The sequence below is a fragment of the Vigna radiata genome, chromosome 10 (assembly GCF_000741045.1).
Source record: "Vigna radiata var. radiata cultivar VC1973A chromosome 10, Vradiata_ver6, whole genome shotgun sequence".
Taxonomy (NCBI): domain Eukaryota; kingdom Viridiplantae; phylum Streptophyta; class Magnoliopsida; order Fabales; family Fabaceae; genus Vigna; species Vigna radiata.
In genome coordinates this window covers 13,166,810-13,182,810 of record NC_028360.1, presented here as the reverse complement: position 1 = coordinate 13,182,810, position 16,001 = coordinate 13,166,810, and the positions used below count along the sequence as shown (strand labels likewise).

General features: G+C 33.8%; 3 protein-coding genes across 3 annotated transcripts; all 3 read left to right on the top strand.

Annotated features, from left to right (window-relative positions):
• Nucleotides 1-566: 566 nt before the first annotated feature.
• On the top strand, nt 567-2,843 carry LOC106774565 (patellin-4). The gene is made up of 4 exons (XM_014661597.2): nt 567-1,714; nt 1,827-1,951; nt 2,035-2,179; nt 2,410-2,843. The coding sequence occupies exons 1-4, from the start codon at nt 830-832 to the stop codon at nt 2,662-2,664; spliced, it is 1,410 nt and encodes a 469-aa protein (XP_014517083.1). The 5' UTR covers nt 567-829; the 3' UTR covers nt 2,665-2,843.
• A 2,964-nt stretch (nt 2,844-5,807) lies between these two features.
• Nucleotides 5,808-7,771, top strand: LOC106775573 (berberine bridge enzyme-like 8). Its single transcript, XM_014662719.2, has one exon. It carries the CDS (start codon nt 5,953-5,955, stop codon nt 7,573-7,575), a length of 1,623 nt encoding a protein of 540 aa, XP_014518205.1. The 5' UTR covers nt 5,808-5,952; the 3' UTR covers nt 7,576-7,771.
• A 3,667-nt stretch (nt 7,772-11,438) lies between these two features.
• Nucleotides 11,439-14,450, top strand: LOC106774854 (berberine bridge enzyme-like 8). Its single transcript, XM_014661884.2, has 3 exons — nt 11,439-11,466; nt 11,676-11,851; nt 12,846-14,450. Exons 1-3 carry the CDS (start codon nt 11,439-11,441, stop codon nt 14,448-14,450), a joined length of 1,809 nt encoding a protein of 602 aa, XP_014517370.2.
• Nucleotides 14,451-16,001: the final 1,551 nt, after the last annotated feature.

The window sequence follows — 16,001 nt, the reverse complement described above, 5'->3', positions numbered from 1 at the left end:
AAAACAAGTTGATGATTTTTTTGTTGTTGTATTTAAATTATTCAATATTTTTTTTTTTCAAATTAAATTCTTGACTTTTGGTGCGTAATAAACTTGCAAGAATGAAACAAAGCATGAAAGCACGACTATTAAAGAGATGGAATGGATTTTGTTGCAGTCACGATCAAAACCATTAGAAAGTTTTAAAATTTGTTAAACAAAAACACCCCATTAACCTAATTAGTAAATATGTTTCGGTGCATACTACTTATACATTACATTATCTTAATTATTTAAAGCAATATTACAGGGCAAATCCTATAGAGAAATATTAGTATAACATCAACTAATATTGGATTATACTATTGTAATATATGTATATTAAAAGATCATTGATCTTTATAATACTTTAATAAATTTGTTTAAAACTAATCATGTTTAATTAATGATATGAAAACATTTGATGTTTGAGGAAGAAAAGAAAAAAGAAAGGACAAAAAGCAATAAAGAAAGAGTATGATTGTGATGGTATCACGCCTGAATGTGCTGGATGCCAGAGCAGCATAACTCTCGGGAAAAGGAAAATCCCTAACGGCTCCTCTGTGTTGGATCCATTATGTGACCGTTGCTGCCATAAACCCTTTTTCCAACCTTTCAAATTACTATATATTACCCTCACACCTCTCTCACCACCATAAACATAGCACACACATTCACAAACCATTTTTTGGTTTCTATATTCTGCTTCATAAACCTAGGTGTGTGTTTGTTTTCTTAATACTAGATCTTTCATTTACCCTTTTCAAGTATCTGGGTCTTCTCAAGTTTTCTTTTTGTTCCAATTGTAATCATGACTGCTGAGGTTATGGCTCAAGAGGAGACCCAGACAGCTGAGGTTGTTTCTGTTGCTGAGCCCCAGAAAGAGGAGAAGGTTGCTGGAGAAAATGTGGAACCAAAGGAATCATCTTTGGATGAAAAGAACCCCAAAACGGTGGAGAAAAGCTCTTCTTACAAGGAAGAAAGCAACTTCCTTTCTGATCTCAAAGAGTTGGAAAGGAAGGCTTTGATTGAATTCAAGTCAAAGCTTGAGGAAGCTATCATGGGAGGCACTCTTTTTGAGAAAGAAGAGCCAAAGAAGGAGGCTTCTGCTGAGAACGAGGCAGAAGAGAAGAATGAAGCTGAAGAGATGGAGGAGGGGAAAAATGTGGAGGTTGAGGAGAAGGATGAGTGTCTTTGGGGAGTGCCCCTTTTGCCAAGCAAGGGAGCGGAAGGCATTGATGTGGTTCTGTTGAAGTTTTTGAGGGCCAGGGAGTTCAGAGTCAGTGATGCGTTTGAGATGCTGAAGAAGACCCTTAAGTGGAGGAAGGAATCAAATATTGATTCTTTGGTGGATGAGGAATTTGCCTCAGACTTGGCCTCTGCAGCTTACATGAGTGGATTTGATCATGAAGGGCACCCTGTGTGCTACAACATATTTGGTGCATTTGAAAGTGAGGAGCTTTATCAGAAGACTTTTGGCACTGAGGAGAAGCGCAGCGAGTTCTTGAGATGGAGGTGCCAGATGATGGAGAAGGGTATTCAGAAGCTCAATTTGAAGCCGGGTGGCGTGTCTTCCTTGCTTCAAATCAACGACCTTAAGAACTCCCCCGGTATTTCAAATAAGGAGCTTAGAGTTGCCACAAAGCAAACTGTTGCAATATTGCAAGACAATTATCCTGAAATGGTCGCAAAAAATGTAAGTTCTTTGGCCTTTTCTTTAGCTGTCTTTTTTGCTACAATCCTCACAATAAGCTGTTATTTTGATGTTTAAGGTATTTGATTATGAATGTGATTTTGTTTCATTGTAGATTTTCATCAACGTTCCTTTCTGGTATTATGCTCTCAACGCCCTTTTATCTCCTTTCTTAACCCAAAGAACAAAGAGCAAAATTGTGGTGGCTCGTCCTAACAAGGTCACTGAAACATTGACCAAGTATGTTCCTATCTCATCCATTAAATTATTTGCATGTTTCATCAGCATCCCTTTAATGATCTTAATTTCTTTGTACTCAAAAGGTACATTCCAATTGAGGAGATCCCAGTTCAATACGGTGGTTTCAAGAGGGAAAATGATGCTGAGTTCTCTTCCCAAGATGGTGCTGTCTCAGAACTCATTCTCAAGGCTGGATCAACTGCAACCGTTGAGATTCCTGCATTAGAGGTACTAACTTAAGGACAGATCATTAATACAATTTCACATAGTTGTTTTGCTTTTGGTTAATAATCAGAATTGAGGTTTGAAGTAAACTTTTACAAATGTGAGTTATTGAAGTTTTAAAGTAAACTTTATGATCAGAAAACAATGCCAAATAACAAAGCACATAAGGAAGTTTATAAAAATTTATGATTATTTTTCATTTAGTGGACTAAAGGGTGGTTGCATCTAAACAGGTTGGAAAGAGTGTGTGCTGGGATTTGACTGTTCTGGGTTGGGAGGTGAGTTACAAGGAGGAATTTGTTCCGAGTGATGAGGGTTCTTACACAGTTATTGTTCAAAAAGGAAAGAAAATGGGGTCACAAGAAGGGCCTGTTAGGAACAGTTTTAGGAACAATGAAGCAGGGAAAGTTGTCCTCACTATAGAGAACAACACAAACAAGAAGAAGAAGGTGCTGTACCGTTACAAGGCCACCAAGAGCTCCTTCTGAGATAGTGTGTCAGAGAGACTGAAGAATCCTGAGTCATTCTTTCATTGTTATTCATTGGTTTATATATCATTTTTTTCCTGCAGAGTGAAATTGATTCAAAGTTCATTAATTTTTTCTGTGCCAATAATGTATTTAATAGTTTGATGTAAATGTTAAGAGTGTTTCCACTTCAGTTTTTAGCTTATGCATTTTTTAATTTTATTGATATCCTAATTTACACTTAGTTTTCCTAGTTTAAGTAATCTGTTATATACCAAAACACACAATCTATATATATATATATCAGTCTTAATTTTTGACAGTTTTGTTTGACGATTTATGGATACCCCTCGGAATTTTTACTCCACCATATTTTTTTATGTTAAACCATATAATTTATATTATAATTAAATATCTTGTTTTAATATTTTTATTAATAAAAATCGTTGTGACGTGATTATTTTTTAATTCATAAATTCTACGAAACAACTTCTTTAACCAGACGGGTATTTTTTATAACCAAAATCAACATTATTCAATTGTTTAGACATACGGTCGAATTATCCACCATTGACCGATAAAATCAGTGAGTTAAACTGAGAAAATGCGTTATTTTTCAATTCTTTTCACGATGTTATTGCCATTTTTTATATTTCAAAATATTTTTTACAACGTGACTGCACAGCCTTCTTTTTTGAAACCTGTTTTAAAAATAAAAAAGTGACTTTGAAAAGTACATACATTAACTGAGAGGAATGTTTGTACTTGTATGTCCATTCTTTTTTTCTACACCTTCAAAATTACAAATATAATTTTTTTATTAATTTCTTTTATTAAAAATATAAGGTTATATTTGTAATTATAAAAATATAAGAAGAAAGAAGGGAAGTGTAGAGAGGAAGAAAGAAGGGAGGTGTAGGAAGAAGTACTCATCTAAGAGACTCAATGATCACAGTATGTCTGTCTAGCAAAACACGAATGCTTGGGCCTCAATAAAACATAAATTGGGCCTTTGAAAAAATTTTGGTACCCAAAACCACATATATTCCCATGTTTTTTATCTGTACCCTATCTCTAAGTAAAAGACTAAAATACCTTTGACTTTTTAATGTGTACCCTATCGTGTTTTAATTAAGTCAACTTTGGTAATCAGTAACAGTTTCAATGTGTTGGTGGCTTAGGCAAATTCAAACACGCACCACATAGGTTTACGTACTCACTTTTCAATACATATCTAAATTCAACTCTCCTCCAAACATGACTTTCTTCTGTAATAAATTAATATATAAACAAAAAACGCTTATTTGACCACCAAATTTAATCATTTTAAGAAATTCTACCACCTGATTTCAGCAAAAAATATTAAATTTGATCATCACTAAGATACTGAGGGACCAAAATAGAAATAATGGAGACACGTAATCCTCATCTACACCATTTGTTTCACTAGAAAAATTAATATTTATGTAAATGGATCCCTTTCTAATGACCATGCATTAATGAAAATCTATATATTATGAAAATTTAAATATTGAATCATTCCAAAATTAATATAAAAGAATGTTTAATAATTTAAAATGTAAATGTTGACAATTTTACGTTGACATTAATAAAGATGAGATAGATGATAAGAAAGAAAAAATAAGGGTAAACGAAAGGAGAAAGATAATATGAAAGAGGTTGAAGAATAGGAAAGGAGACATTGATGTGAAAAGTGTGTAATATATATATATATATATATATATATATATATATATATATATATATATATATATATATATATATATATATATATATAATTGTTCTAAATCAAATGATGTGAGCAGATTAAAAAAACTAGATTAAAAAAGAGGGCATAAAGCAAGACCAGGTGAAAACTCATGAAGTTCGTATATGTTTTTAATGATGTCATGTTTAATAAAAGGAGGAGATGAATCATATATTACTCCTTACCCAGATGAAGTCAAATCACTAACAATGTTTCGAGAATCCTAAAATCCAAAATTGTGATTAACATCCAAAATTTGTGATAATGCATACTTAAATCAATAATTCTGTTGCAAAATAATTAGACTGAAATTAAATACAATAAAGTCTGCTATCAAAAGCCATAAAATCTTAACCAGGTAGAATCTTAGAAATATATAGCCTTTATAAAAAGGATTTTCGTAATTTTAGTGATACTACATTCACAAATTAATTTCAACCAATTATTTTATATTTTTCTATCTTTAATATGCTATTAAAGTTAATGTGAATTCCTAGTCAAATTTAATCTGGTCTTTATTGTATCATTTATTATCAAGTTATTTTTATTTTTATTTTTATTTTTATTTTCATGTTTAATAAACTCGTGTGAATCCTCAATAAGAGAGATGTGTACTGAAATCTCATATTAACTTAAAAACATAATTAAATTATAATATATAGAACATCAAAAGTTTGTGTGTTTTACCGAACATATTGTGGAAAAATCAAAAGTATAAACAATTTTATTACTTTTTGTTTATCCTCGTAGTTTTCTTCTTTTGGAAGTGATGGCTACCATGACATTATGAAGTCTTGTTGCGGCCTTATCGGTCTCCGTTTGCAACTTTTGACGTAAATCTGACCAACAATCTCTAATCAAATTTTCTTCAATCGCCAATTATTTGTTGTTTGTGGAAGTGGTTCATAGTGGCGCCCGCTTGCAGTATATGAAACTTCTTGGATATAAACTACGTTAATGGAAACCTCTGTTCAAAATTTTTGTGCCGTTTTTAATCAACAACGTTTATGTTTAGCATTACACTATGTAAACCACGTAAAAATTTCTGTTAAAGAATTATTTTTATTTCTTTGCTAATAACACAACGCATGCAAATACTTTTGCTTCATCAAAATATGTTTTGAGCTTACACGCTATTTTGTTTAAATATATCCGAAAATGATGAGTGAAACTGACATATATTAGCCGCCTTATTTCCAAAAGTCGACTGCAGGAAGAGTAGAACATTTTAATTCAGTAAAGATAAATAAATTAATTAATTAAAGAACCCTTACCTAATGTTTGATTCACATGAGATATTACAGAATATGCACAATCATATTTAGCAAGGTCAAAGAATGATTGAGTTACGTTATATATTTCGTATATATGAAAAATATTTTGTCAACTTGGGAGGCAACCTTAATCATCTTTTCATTTGTTTTTGACGATTTCTTCCTCCACTGGTTTTCATTATAAAATCCAATGTAGTTCATGCTCATATACAAACACCAAAACCTTCTCTTTCTTGTTACTCTATCACCACCATCAGATAACAAAAAATGGAAGCTCTTTCTCCTCCTAGAATGCTACTGTCACTATTTTCCATTGCTGTGTTACTTTCTACGATTCCACAATCAGCTTCAGCTGCAAATTCAGCTCACAACACTTTTCTTCATTGCTTTGTAAACTATTCAGAACCCTCTCACCCCATAACTTCAGCCATTTTCACGCCAAACAACGCTTCATTCTCCTCCGTCTTGGAAGCTTATGTCAGAAACCTTCGTTTCAACACCTCCACAACCCGAAAGCCATTTCTTATAATAACTGCATTGCATGTATCTCATATACAAGCATCCATCATTTGCGCTCAGAAGTACAACTTGCAAATGAAAATCCGAAGTGGAGGCCATGACTACGAGGGCGTGTCCTACGTGGCTCAGGTCCCTTTCTTCATCCTTGACATGTTCAATCTCCGAACAATTGAAGTTGATATAGACAACGAGACCGCTTGGGTGCAAGCTGGTGCAACGCTTGGTGAAGTTTATTACAGAATTGGTGAGAAGAGTAAAATTCATGGTTTTCCAGCAGGGGTTTGTCCCACTGTTGGGGTGGGAGGCCACATAAGTGGTGGTGGCTATGGTAATATGATGAGAAAATACGGTCTCTCGGTGGATAATGTTGTTGATGCACAAATTGTTGATGTTGAAGGTAGATTGCTTGATAGAAAATCTATGGGTGAAGATCTCTTTTGGGCCATCACAGGAGGTGGGGGAGCTAGCTTTGGTGTAGTCGTTGCCTACAAAATAAAGCTTGTTCGAGTTCCTGAGGTGGTGACTGTTTTTAGAGTAGAGAGAACCGTGGAGCAAAACGCCACCGATGTAGTTTACAACTGGCAGCATGTTGCACCAACTATCGACAACGACCTTTTCATTAGACTTATATTAGACGTTGTAAACAGTACACAAAATGGGAAAAAGACTGTAAGAGCTTCTTTCGTAGCTCTATTCCTCGGTGACTCCAAAAGCCTTGTTTCTCTCTTGAGTGAGAAGTTCCCTCGGTTGGGATTGAAGCAATCTGACTGCATCGAAACAAGTTGGCTTCGGTCGGTGCTGTTTTGGACAAACATCAACATTACAAAACCTGTTGAGGTTTTACTTGATAGACAACCACAATCACCTGTGAACTACTTGAAAAGAAAATCTGACTACGTACAAAAACCAATTTCCAAAGAGGGTTTTGAAGGACTTTGGAAGAAGATGATCGAGTTGGAGTATACGCTATTTCAATTCAATCCTTATGGTGGAAGAATGGCTGAGATTCCATCAACATCGACTCCTTTCCCTCATCGAGCAGGGAACCTATGGAAGGTTCAATACCAAGCCAATTGGAATCGGGCTGGGAAAGACGTAGCAGATCACTATATAAACTTGACAAGAGTACTTCATAAGTATATGACTCCTTTTGTCTCCAAGAATCCAAGAGAGGCTTTTTACAATTATAAGGACCTTGACTTGGGAATTAATCACAATGGCAAGAACAGTTATGCTGAAGGAAAAGTTTATGGAGTGGAGTATTTCAAAGGTAACTTCGACAGATTGGTTGAAATAAAGACGAAGGTTGATCCTCATAATTTCTTTAGGAATGAACAAAGCATCCCTACGCTTCCATATCGAAAGAGTTAGGATAATAGCAACTCAAATGTCATTAATGTTTCTAGTTTGTTGATTTTTAATTACTTTGTTTATATATTAATGTGTGTAGATAAGTGGGTTAACAAATTATGTTGGTTTCGTATTAAATTATGAAATGTATTGTTTTTTAATTATGTACCTCTTCTATGTTATCTAAACAGTCATATAATTAATGAATGAGATGCAGTTTTAGGAAAAGTCTTCTTTAAATAACATTAAAATATTGAATTTATTAACTTACGATTGTGTAAACGTTCAGACAATGAAAAAAAATCATATTTAAAGAATGGGTCCCGGTATTTTGACACTCCTTTTTTAACACAAATTTGACAACGCGAGTTGTCAGCTTTCCATTGGCCCAATTTTTTTTTATAAAATCTGGCAGCGAAAACTTATAGGGTTTCAAATATATTCGTTCCAATTATGCTCTTGTCGTGTTTCATTACGTTCTCTCTCACATTTCATTCTCTCTGCGCGTTATTGTTCTCCCTGCATTTTGGTTTTTGATTGTCCGTTCTCACAGTTTGTAGTCGTTGTCCTTGTTCAAAATGGGAAGTTCCAAACAACAACTTCGTTAGAGCAACGTAAATGCGTTCTCAAACCATTTTGTTGTAGGTTTGGGTATTGGGTTTTTCGTTTCATGTCGCATTCTGTTGATGTTGTCGTTTGGGTATTGGGTTTTTCGTTTGGGTATTGGGTTTCTTGTCGTTTCTTCGACCCCTTTTGGTTTTTTGGTTATTTGCTTTGGTGTTTACATTTGAGTTGTTTTCTTTGAGCATCGAGTGGAATGTCGAGCAACGAACCAGGTGGAATGTGCAAGACCGAACAAGGTGGAATGTCGCCAAACGCACTGGGTGGAATGTCCAACAACCAATCACATTTGAAGACGTATGTGAGGATTGGATCAATAAGGCGTTATAAGAGCTAAACACTTAGGACACCATACACCGGAAATGTAGTAGTTAGAAAGAAAAATGATTGATTATTGTATAAGGTTTTGAATAGGACAAGAACAAGATGTTGCAATTAAACCTATTTCGTTCAATATATAGAACATGCATGTTTGGTTCCATCTATTTATGTAATTGATAATTGCAATTTTATTCCGTATGTTATTGAAGTGCTTTATATTTTGATTTGCAAGTGATAATGTTTGTGACACAAGAATGAAGAAATGTTTGTGAATTGATGAATTTAGCTGAATTGGTGAAGATGATGGTGCTAAATTGTGCATTGTAGTCGTTTACGATGGGCTGTAAACGATTACGCGAGTCTAACTTAGATTATGGACAACCTGTTGAACTGAAGGAGCCACAAGTGAAAACATAGGGGACCACAACTGTAGTTCTGCTATGTCTGCTGTAAAAATGTGCCTTGTAATCGTTTACAAGGGGGCTGTAAACGATTACGCGAGTTTGAACTAGATTTTGGACAACCTGTTCAACTTAAGGAGCCACCAGTGATAACGTAGGGGATCACAGCTGAATAACAATGTGTTTTGACCGAAGTCCAGTCCTTTAAATTGTAATTTGATGTTCTTGAGTGAGGATTGACTTGAACTTGATGTTTTGGGTCCCCCATGATGGATGGGGGACCACCCATGGTGAGATTATTGAGTCAAGTGAAGTTCTGCTAGCTCTGGTGTAAAAATGTGCCTTGTAATCGTTTACAAGGGGGTTGTAAACGATTACGCGTGTCTAAAATGGTTTGTGGACATCCTGTTGAACTGAAGGAGCCACCAGTGAAAATGTAGGGGACCACAACTAAATAGCAGTGTGTTTTGACCCAAGTCCAATGGTTTTAATTGTAATTTGATGTTCTTGAGTGAGGAATGCCTTGAACTTAATGTTTTGGGTCCCCCATAATGAAGGGGGGACCACCCTTGTTGAGATTATTGAGTCAAGTGAAGTTCTGCTAGCTTTGGTGTAAAAATGTGTCTTGTAATCATTTACAAGGGGCTGTAAACGATTACGCGTGTCTAAAATGGTTTTTGGACATCCTGTTGAACTGAAGGAGCCACCAGTGAAAACGTAGGGGACCACAACTGAATAACAGTTTTTTTTGACCAAGTATAGTGGTTTTAATTGTAATTTGATGTTCTTGAGTGAGGAGTGCCTTGAACTTAATGTTTTGGGTCCCCCATGATGGAGAAGGGGACCACCCATGGTGAGATTATTGAGTCAAGTGAAGTTCTGCTAGCTTTGGAATAAAAATGTGCCTTGTAATCGTTTACAAGGGGCTGTAAACGATTACGCGTGTCTAAAATGGCTTTTGGACATCCTGTTGAACTGAAGGAGCCACCAATGAAAACTTAAGGGACCACAGCTGAATAACAGTGTTTTTTGACTGTTATTGAGTTCCTCAAAATGTAATTGGTTGTTTATATGTGATTATCAAGTGTTTAATTGTCCATTAAATACACCATTATCTTACTACTTAACATTTTGTCAAATATAATACGCGAAACATTCAACCCACATTCAACGAAATGGTGTCATCCCATTTCGATCTACATGGACATCTCTCGGTAAGCCATTCATTTGAATAATGGTTGATTAATCTAGAAAGATTCGAACCTGCCACTACAAAGCATTACAAAAACATTGTTATTACTTGCAAAAAGAAAGCAATTATATATAATACCAAAACTTGAACTTACCTTTGGGTTTTTGGACGTCATTGCAACTGTACTTATTTCATACAAAAAAATCAGTGGTGGAGAAGACGATTAGGGTTCACAAAACATAAAAACAAAAGAGATGAGATGAAGCGACAGGAAAAGCGAACTCAACAATGATGATTCGAGATGAGGCATTTGGTAGAGATGGCGCGATTTCTATTCCAAACTTTGGGAGAGACAACAAAGAAGAGAGAAGACGAGAAAGTGGAGAAGAATAACGACGCAAAAGTGAAAATGAAACTGCCAAAATCAAATTTCATATATTAAGTTTTTCAAAATTATCCTCATTAACATTTTAAAATATGTTTTTTCTTTCCGCCAAAAGAACCTACTGACACACACCACGTGATGAGTGTTAAATTTGTGTAAAAAAAAATGTTAAACAAACATTTTTTTTAAAGAATAGTTAATTATTATAAGTGGTGGTACTTTAGACAATAACTGAAACAATTGAAATATTATTAACGTTAAAAAATGGTGGAGATGACAAATTGACAATATTGGTTGGAAAAGACAAATATGTTAACGGAAGATGGAGAGGAGAGGAAACAAGGTGCATCGAGAAATGGAAGATAACGTAAGAGTTGAAAATAATAAAAAATAAATTTGATTTCAATATCCAGCACGGGTACATTTAAAAAAATAATTAAGATTTAATTAAATTAAAATAACAAATTTAAAGATTGAATTGAAATTAAGATATTGAAATTTAAAACTAAGTTCCCTCTCTTGGTCATCAATAGATTATCCAAATTCGGATTATAAATAATGATAATTGTTCTATGAAGGTTTACTTTCGTTAATTTGAAATAAATAAATTTGAAATTCCATGTGATGAACAATTTTTTTGAAATAGATAAATTAAAAAGGAAAAAATAAAAAAGAAAAAAATCGCAAACCAACATGTGACAATAATATTAGTACAATAATAATGTAAAGGACCAAATTAGATTGCATTTAAAAAATTAAAAATATATTTAAAAATAACAATAATTAAAACATCAATTTGAGATTTTCATGAAAAAAAAAACCAAAATCATAATTAAACCAAAAATATTTAAAGAAAAATACAAATGCTAACAATGATAGCACTTTTGAAAAATTTTATTTCTTAAAAAGTGCTGTTATACATTCTTTGCCCGTACAATTTTTATAGATTTTAATCAATAACGAAATGTTAACTCATCAGTATCAAACAAAAAGTAAGTATGTTTAATTGTGTATAAATTGCGTGTAATGGGGGCATGTTCCCCTTAGTCAATAGTAAGATCTATTCCTATGGAGTTTATTTTGATGAAAAGAAAACTTATTTTTTTATTATTATTATAAAAAGGATTTCACATTATTTTAAAAATATTTGCATGTTGATGTATTCAATTCAAAAGTATTAGGATTTGTTGAATTGTTGCAGATGATACTTCTCGAGAAATAAAACCCCGAGAGGTGGTGATTTGTTGGTGCTGCGGCTGTTGCAGATTTTCTGTTCTGCAATTCGTCTCTTTCATGGTGATGGCCTGGTCTTCTTCTGCTGCTGCTGCTGCAGCACTGCTACTTCCCCGTTCTTCCTGCTGCTATTATTCTACAAAAGTCATCCAGATAATTAAAAGACAATGATGTTTTGACAACTTTTTTTTAACAATTTTTTTATAACAGAACGTGTCATTATTTTATTGGTATGTTTGAATTTATGTTTAAAAAAATATTTGAAACAGATCAATCATAAATTGTCACCTATGCGTTGTCAAAAAATTGTGAAAAAAAAGTTGTTAAAGAGACTTTTTCCATAATTAAATAATTTGTAATAACCGTCTGCATAATTGCTTATCATCTATACCTCTTCTAAACAGAGCTTTGTTTCAAAACTTCTTTTTTCTTTCATCATAGTTGTTATATTTTTTATTTGAAAAAAGTTTCTTTAACAATTCTTTTTTGACAATTTTTTGACAACGTATATGTGGCAGTTTGTGATTAGTCCGTTTCAAATATTATTTTAGAATTAATTCAAACAAACCAATAGAACTGTAATACGTATCCTCTTATCAAAGAATTGTTAAAAAAGAATTGTTAAAAAAGAATTGTTAAAAAAGAATTGTTGTTTTTCTTTTAACATAACAATTTAAAATGCATGTACAGTATAAATGTTTCATTTAATAATAATATTTATTTCTTTCCATTTGAAAATATTAAGCTTACTTGCATTTATAATTTTTCAAAAACCAAAATAATGTAAAAGGGAAATTAGACGATGACCAATAAAAGGAAATGAATTAATAATTATATGATGATACAATTTTATATTCATTTTAATATAAAGTACAATAATAAAATAATTATAAAAAAGTAAGATAGGTAATGTTAAATTAATGTAATAAAATTATATCTTTTAAAAATTATTTTTTTTCTAATATAATTGTATGCGAAAATTGTGATTTTGATAATGAAAAAAGTAATAATCTTAATTTTTACAATGCTTATAAATCAAATAGAGATCATGTTAATGAACTCACTAAAGATCCTTTTCTTTGTTTATGTTATCAAACAACGTCATTTGTAAAATAAGATGGAAGTCATTTCTCCTCAGAGAATACAACCATTGTTATTTCTCGTAATCTTGTTTTCTATAGTTGCATTTTCAGCTTCAGCTGAACCTGAAAATGCAGCACACGACACTTTTCTTCGTTGTCTTTTAAACCATTCAGAGTCATCTCACCCTATACTTTCAGCAATCTTTACAGCAAACAACGACTCATTCTCTTCGGTGTTGCAAGCCCGCATAAGAAACCTTCGTTTCAACACCTCCACCACCCGAAAGCCATTCCTTATACTAACTCCATTGCATGTATCCCATATACAAGCATCCATTGTCTGTGCCAAAAAGCACAAATTGTTGATGAAAATTCGTAGTGGTGGCCATGACTACGAAGGGGTGTCTTACGTGGCTTCACAACCATTCTTCATCCTTGACATGTTCCAACTCCGATCCATTGAGGTTGACATAGACTCCGAGACTGCTTGGGTTCAAACTGGTGCGACACTTGGAGAACTTTATTATCGAATTGCTGAGAAGAGTAAAACTCATGGCTTCCCAGCAGGGGTTTGTCCCTCTGTTGGAGTGGGAGGTCACATAAGTGGTGGTGGCTATGGCAACATGATGAGAAAATATGGTCTAACTGTAGATAATGTTATTGATGCACAGATGGTTGATGTTGAAGGTAGACTGCTTGATAGAAAATCCATGGGTGAAGATCTCTTTTGGGCCATCACGGGTGGTGGAGGATCTAGCTTTGGCGTCATCATTGCCTACAAAATAAAGCTAGTTCGAGTTCCAGATACAGTCACTGTTTTTAAAGTTACAAAAACGCTCGAGCAAAATGCTACTGATATAGTTTACAAATGGCAGCATGTTGCACCGGCTATCAGTCACGACCTTTTCATTAGACTTATCTTGGACGTTGTAAACAATACCCAAAAAGGAACAAAGACCGGAAGAGCAACTTTCATGGCTCTATTCCTTGGTGACTCGAGAAGCCTTGTTTCTCTCTTGAATGAGAAGTTTCCTGAATTGGGTGTGAAGCTATCTGACTCTATTGAAACAAGTTGGCTTCGTTCCGTGTTGTTTTTCGCAGACATCAACATTTCAGAGCCTGTTGAGATTTTACTTGACAGACAACCAAAATCACTCATATACTTGAAAAGGAAATCTGACTATGTAAAGAAAGCAATTTCCAGAGCAGGGTTGGAAGGGATTTGGAAGAAGATGATTGAGTTGGACAATACAGTAACATTATATTTCAATCCTTATGGTGGAAGAATGTCTGAGATTCCATCAACAGCATCACCTTTCCCTCATCGAGCTGGGAACCTATGGAAGATCCAATACCAAGCAAATTGGAATGAGGCAGGGAAAGAATTTGCTGATCGTTACATAAACAATGCAAGAATACTTCACAAGTACATGAGTAGTTTTGTCTCCAAGAATCCAAGAGGAGCTTTCTTCAATTATAGGGACTTTGACTTAGGAATTAACCAGAATGGTAACAACAGCTACACCGAAGGAAGAGTTTACGGAGTGGAGTATTTCAAGAATAACTTCGAGAGGTTAGTTGAAATAAAGACAAAGGTTGATCCTCATAATTTCTTTAGGAACGAACAGAGCATCCCTACCCTGCCTCACATGACGACTTAGAATAACAGAGACTAAATGTGTTTTACAAATGTTTTGCCAGGAATAATGAGAACTAAGAATGTTTTGTTATAAGTCTCTGTTGGATTAATATTTATAAAAGTTCTAAATGATTTTAATGTGACTCTTTATATTTATAACAATTACTCAGAATTTATAAGGATTGCTTCCAAAGGATACAGGCTACGGATAACAACGGGTCGGGTCGGACACGGATAGTACCTACCCGCAACCTGATCCGTTGGATAAATTGTATCTGTTATCCGTTCCGCTACTTACTGAATACCCATCTTAAAAAAATATGTAGATTTGTTTCAACTCACGAGTATCTGTTGGATATCCCTTTTAAACCCGCAAATATTTAAAAAAAATATAATTGAAAATTTAATTTTAAAATATTTTAGATTTTAAGTTAAAGTTACTGGAAGTTAAACAAAACAAAAGAATAAAATAAAGAATAATAAGATGTATTTTAGTGTGGGTTTAAAAGGGAAGAGAAAATGTGGTAAGTGGAAGAAAAGTTAATTGAGAAAAATAAAATAAAAAGAGAATGGTGGAAGGAAGAAAGAGTGTTATCTAAGAAAATAGAGAGAGAGAGAAAGGAAACTTATGCAGAGGAAATTAAAGTGTGTGGAAGGAAAGTGTTTATGCAGAGGCAGTTTCAGATGGGTTAAATGGTTTAGAATTTAAATAAAGAGAGAATCTAGGAAAGGGACAACTATCATGATTGGGTTTTGCAGAAAATTAGAGAATAAATGAAAATGAAAGAAAAAAGATTGTTGAGAAAACAAAGAAGACAAATAAAATGAAAGAGATGGATTGTTAATACTTTTAAATAGTTGTTGAGAAAACAAAGAAGACACAATAATAAAACTTAGGTTTAATACCTATTTTGATTCCTTCTTTGGGAGGGTTTGTTCAAAGTGGTTCCTCCTTTTTTCAAAAGTTCACTTAAGTCCTACCTTTTGCAAAAACTGTTCAAAGTGGTCCTTTTTGCTAACGGCGTTAACTTTCTTAACGACACAGCTGCCAGGTGGCTAATATTTGCTGAGGTGTAAAGTTTTGGCTGTGCTGGCACTGTTGTGTGTTTTAAAAAAAAAATTAATTGTGACGTGAAATTTAATAAAATTAGATTTAAATTGAAAATTGAATTTGGGGTTAATTGGAGGGTAATTAATTAAAAATCCCATTAAGAACCTTAATTGTTTCTGGAAATCTAAAATGGAGAAAAATCCCGAATCTGAATCCTAAGAACCCTAAAGTGAAACTAGAACTAGAAACCCTAAATTGGGGAAAAAAACCCTCAATCTATTTTCGTCCCTCTGTTGTTCGAATCATGAAACTGCCATTGTTTCATCTCCTTCCGTCTACGTATTTGTTTTTTGTTCCTCATTCAGCCTTGGAAGAATGGTCGTGATTTGGAGAATCCCCAATCTGCAAAACCCCAAATTCAATTTTTAGAGTTTTAGAGGGGGTAGCTTCTGCATAGACCAAGTCACCAAGCACAACACTTTTCAACAAGTTCTCATCTTTACTAAAGAACCGGATCCGAAC

What these genes read in the sequence shown, in the direction of transcription:
- LOC106774565 (XM_014661597.2), top strand. Translation starts at nt 830, where the DNA reads ATGACTGCTGAGGTTATGGCTCAAGAGGAGACCCAGACAGCTGAGGTT. An exon ending in GTCACTGAAACATTGACCAA is followed by an intron (nt 1,952 to 2,034) that starts GTATGTTCCTAT and finishes TGTACTCAAAAG; the next exon opens with GTACATTCCAATTGAGGAGA. An exon ending in TTGAGATTCCTGCATTAGAG is followed by an intron (nt 2,180 to 2,409) that starts GTACTAACTTAA and finishes GCATCTAAACAG; the next exon opens with GTTGGAAAGAGTGTGTGCTG.
- LOC106775573 (XM_014662719.2), top strand. Translation starts at nt 5,953, where the DNA reads ATGGAAGCTCTTTCTCCTCCTAGAATGCTACTGTCACTATTTTCCATT.
- LOC106774854 (XM_014661884.2), top strand. Translation starts at nt 11,439, where the DNA reads ATGTTAACTCATCAGTATCAAACAAAAA. An exon ending in TCATCAGTATCAAACAAAAA is followed by an intron (nt 11,467 to 11,675) that starts GTAAGTATGTTT and finishes GAATTGTTGCAG; the next exon opens with ATGATACTTCTCGAGAAATA. An exon ending in GCTGCTATTATTCTACAAAA is followed by an intron (nt 11,852 to 12,845) that starts GTCATCCAGATA and finishes ATTTCTCCTCAG; the next exon opens with AGAATACAACCATTGTTATT.